General features: G+C 29.6%; 1 protein-coding gene across 1 annotated transcript; it reads left to right on the forward strand.

Moving 5' to 3' along the window:
- The first annotated feature begins 316 nt into the window (after positions 1 to 316).
- LOC140878977 (uncharacterized) lies at positions 317 to 1,400 on the forward strand. The gene is made up of 2 exons (XM_073282604.1): positions 317 to 1,288; positions 1,383 to 1,400. Exons 1-2 carry the CDS (start codon positions 317 to 319, stop codon positions 1,398 to 1,400), a joined length of 990 nt encoding a protein of 329 aa, XP_073138705.1.
- Positions 1,401 to 5,347: the final 3,947 nt, after the last annotated feature.

Raw genomic sequence — 5,347 nt, forward strand, 5'->3', positions numbered from 1 at the left:
TTAAGGGACAGAAATCCTGATATTACCATTGGACTGAAATGTGATGAGTTAGATGTGACAAATTTGAACTCCCAGGCTATTTTTCAAAGGTTGTTTTTTCAGTTTTCCAGCACAAAAAATTGGATTTGTTAATGGTTGTAGACCTTTCATAGGTAATGATGGCTGTTTTTTGAAGGGTCCCTACGGCGGGCAACTACTAGTTGCAGTTGCACTAGATGCAAACTTTGGCATATTTCCATTGGCTATTATGTTTGTTGAAGTAGAGTCAGAGGATAGTTGGAGTTATTTTTAACACTTCTCAATCAACATATTGGAGATGGTAGGCATCCTACCTTTATGTCGAATAAGCAAAAATGTATTTCTCAAGGCTTTAAAGAATATACACCCCGAAGATTCAAGCATGTATTGTGCTAGACATAAATATAATAATTTTAGGAAGGTGTATCCTGATCCTAAGTTAAAAGGCTTGTATTGGGATGCAGTGAGGGCAACAAATGAATTTGATTTTAAACATGCAATTGATTCTATCAAGTCAGTTAATAAAGATGCATGGAAGTGGTTATTACAAGATGAGCCGAAGCACTGGCCTCTTCATGCTTTTGATCATCATGTGAAGGTTGATCACGTCACAAATAACATGACTGAATCATTCAATGCTTGGATTGAAAAAAGTAGGCAGTTTCCTATACTTACTCTTTTAGAGTATATAAGAAGAAAAGTAATGAAAAAAATTTATAAGAGGTTTGAGAAAGGAAATGCTTGGGAATCTGAAATCCCTCCCATGGTGAGAAAAAAGTTAAACCAAGCTAGAAAAAATAGCAGGCACATTCAAGGTTTGTCAAATGGGGATAAATATGAAGTCTATGATAATGAAAGAACATGTTTGGTCAATCTGGATAAAAAGACGTGTCAGTGTGGGATGTGGCAAATTAGTGGGCTGCCATGTAAAGAATCAATAGCTTGTATTCACAACAAACAAGTTGACCCACTTGATTATGTGGATCCTTACTTTACAAAATCAGCTTACCTTAGAACCTATAGTGGTAGAATTAACACGGTTGAAGATTCATCAGCATGGACTATTGTTCAACATCCAACAATTCTTCCCCCAAAGAAAAGGTCAAATAAATCTGGAAGGCCTGCCATGAATAGAAAAAGAGAAGCTGATGAACCTTTGCGAAAGAAAAAAAAAAAGTTTGTGGTGATCCATTGCAAGTTTTGTCATGAACATGGACACAACAAAGCTGGTTGTCCTCAAAGATTGGAAAATCAAGGGAAAATGATAGGTGTATTTTATACACTTAATTTATATATGATTTTAATTATTAATTATTTCTTTCGAGCAGATTTATGCGCAAGTTGTGTTGTTTTTGTGGGTGTAGGAATTGATAAATTATTAAGAAAATAAGAAGAAAATTAATAAATGAGAAGAGAAAAGGAAGAAAAACAAGTAAGCTGTGAAGAAATGAGAAGTGGGCTAATTGTTATTGGGCTGAGTTAGAAGTTAGCGCTTGGAAGAGAGCAATCGCGCTGTATTTTGTGAGATTGAAGATTAAAATTCGAACAATGTGCGCGCCCGCGCCTACCAACTGAGCGCCCGCCCTGATCGCAATCTTAGAGTTTTAATTATTACGGGCAAGGAAACTTTGGTCTTTTTAATGGGCTTTTACTGTGACGTATAAAAAGATTTCTGAAGTCAGAAAAGAGAGGAGCCGCTACACACACACGTCGCAGACATCAGAGAGAATTTTGAGAGCTGATAGTGAGATTTCTGGGAGAAAAAGTCTGTGCCTACTTGAAGAACAAAGACAGAGATCGATAGTCCGGACACGGCATCGCAACGACGGATTTGTTTTATTTCTTTTATTTATTAAATTCTGAATTCATGTCTGGATTTCTAAATATGTTTTGATTTTATCAGAATTTTATTATGAACTAAATTTTTAGAGTCTATAGGTTAGATGGAACCTGGTGTAGATACAATTATGAATTTTTGATTTTGTTGGATTGAGTTTCTTCTAGATTAATTATTTTTTTCTAGAATTGATTGTCTTTTCAATTACCTGATCGATAATTGAATTATAATATTTATTTGAAATCTGGCACTCGAGAGAGGGGATTTTGAATAGAACCAATAGAAATAACACTGTTAATTATTTATATAGCTCGGGAGAGTGTATAATTTTAACAGAGCTTTTGAAAAGAACATTGTTTTACATAGATCACTGCAAGTAATTCTTAATAGGGATATTGGAATTGAATTTTAGTTGATAAACATTATTTTTTGCTCGGGAGAGGAAAATAATAAACTTAAGTGTTCTTGGCTATTAATTGACTGAAATTCATGAAGATAAATTAATTAGGATTGATTGTTGTTGAAACCAGGTGAAATCTAAACCTCTAGACCATTTTTCTTTGATTGATATTTTTCTCTGAAAATTGTGTTCGTGCTGCCAAGAATTCATTGATTATTTAATTTTCTGCAAACTTCTCAAAATTTGATTTTCTAGATAAAGTTTAGACTATTATAATTACAAGCACTGAATATTTTCAATTTACTCCTTGTGAAAATGATACTTGATTCATCACTTTATTAAAACTTGACACTCGTACGCTTACGAGCATTTTTCACAACAGAAAAAACAAAGATCAAGGGCTTTAAAGAATGCATCTTCATAGGTATTGTCTTATTGACTTATAAAAATTTTATAATTTGTATAATTTTACCAACAAGTAATGTATATTTTTTGTTATTTCAGGAAAAAGAAGTTGACTCAAATTTGCCATTATTTGAGGAGATGTCTATTTGAATTTATCACAATATTTACCTTTTGTTTTTGTCCCGAGAAGTTTATTTTGTTAAGTTTGGATGCAACTCATGCATGATAACAATTTTAGTTGTACTTCTGGATTATTTAAATTTTGTCTGCTATTTAATGAAGCTCCACTTCAGGATTTTGTTTTAATTTTTCTCAAATATTTTTTTGATGAATATTTATTCATTGAAAATCCATTGTTTTGATTTTTGAGTGACATGAAGTTGTTAATGGATATTTCTTAACAATCATATATGTCGAGCCTTATATATTAGTTGTCGTGATTTGAATTAATTCTTTGTACAGTAACAATATCAATTGAGTGGCGAATGGTGATATATTTGTATTTAATTTATGTAATTAATGTCTTATTTATTGAATATGATTAATATGCAAATAAAATAATTTTTTATACGTTAACCGTTTGTAAAGGAAAATTAAAATTCTAGATTTTATTTTTTGTGTCAATCATTATTAAAAAGATATAAAAACAATTTTTATGAAATAATTTATAATCTGAACATGATTTCAATGCGTGTATATACACAAATGGTGAAATATATATATATAAATATATATATATAGAGAGTTTTGCTATGCTGCCCACTTTCCGTGTCCACCTCCATGGCCACCTATGAGGTGACAATCATCCAATGCATGAGATGAATCATATACAAATGGTTCATCCAATGGATGAGTGTCACCTCATAGGTGGGCATGAAGGTGTGCAGGGAGGTAGACAGCATAACAAAACTCTATATATATATATATATATATATATATATATATATATATATATATATATATATATTATATTATATACTTAGGAACCGTTCTATTCACCATATTACTAATATATGTATAACACATTTCATCTCATCTCACGTTCTTCTAATCACATTATTTATCTATATATTAACTATTTATTTTTCATCAATCAAATCATTAATTATTTATCTCACATCAATCAAATCATTGAATTTAAATTACTATATTAGCCCTTATAAATAATATAAATTTTATTTTATTTATTGTTAAAAGGACAAAATAGTCATTTAACATTTTTATATAAAATTTAATCAATCAAATCAAATAAACCACAATCTATCAATCAAATATAATACTATTTTAACTATAATTTTTTATTTATTTTTTATTATATTATACTACTTATCTATATATTACATATATCATACATCAAACCAAACGGTGCCTTAATATTATAAGGGGTATTTAAGTGAATTGTGTAAATTTGGATGGAAAACTTAACTTTTTATTTGACACAAGAGGTGTAAATGTCAAATTATAAAATATAAGGGATGTTTGTGCCAAATTCATTAAGTATAGGGGAGGTGGGTGCAAAAATCCCTATTTTGAGTTGAGTAATGCTACATGTACATGGAGGGTTACACGTTGGGTTACACAATGCACTTTAAATTACATGATTATCTCTGCACTTTATTTGGAACAAATCTTTCAAAAATGCATGTAGGATAATCATATAATTTCAAGTACATTGTGTAACCTAACGTGTAACCCTCTATGTACATGTAACATTACCCTTTTGAGTTTTCCCTAGGGGCTATTTGGGAATCAGTCCCTAATATCAAGTATAAATTAAGAATCAGTCCATGTGTCAGGAATTTTTGTTTGAACTCCTCGATCTCACTTTTTTTCATGGATAAAAAACGGTACAAAAAATTAAATATACGGTACTAATATACAATACTAATATACAATATTTGAATACTCATAGTTTCAGATCTAGTACAAAAATCAAGATTTTGAATATAATATTTGAATTACTTTATTACTACCAAAACTTATTATACATACATGTTTATGTACAAAATATTTATATTAAAATATTTGTTCATCATTTTTTTTACATATATTAGTATTTTGAAAATCACAAAAAATAACAATTTTTTTGGTATTAATTTAAGATATTTGAGTACAAAAATATTTAATTTACGTATTGATTTATATATTTTTGGCATTAATTATTTCAAATTGAGTACAAAATCATGACACATGGATTGATTTGTGGGCCCAGAGAGTAGAAACAAACTTTTAATGGATCAGAGAGTGCAGAAAAAGAAAAAACCTGACAGAGACTGAATCATAATAAATCATGTGATGAGGGGATTTTTTAACAATTAACCGTTTTCCTAGTTATAATTTACTAGTATCCATGCACACACGGAATATAATATATAATCCTATGTATTTACATATATATATATATATATTATCGTGATTTATTTCTCATCATTAAAAAATAGGTGGTTAAGAAAATAACATGGAGAATTCTTTGAGAAAGTGAGGTAGTTATATGTTTGTGGGGTAATTTGATACAACCATTAAAATGACCAAAAACTCTTATTCTAGCACCCTCATTTATTATAATATAGAATAGAATAGAATTGATAAAATAGATAGAATAGATTTGTTTATTTAATTTTATTAAAAAAAATTATGTAACCCCTAAGTACTGCTAAATGCTTGCCCGCTGAAAAATCACCAAAATT

Source organism: Henckelia pumila, chromosome 2 (assembly GCF_033568475.1).
Source record: "Henckelia pumila isolate YLH828 chromosome 2, ASM3356847v2, whole genome shotgun sequence".
Lineage (NCBI taxonomy): Eukaryota > Viridiplantae > Streptophyta > Magnoliopsida > Lamiales > Gesneriaceae > Henckelia > Henckelia pumila.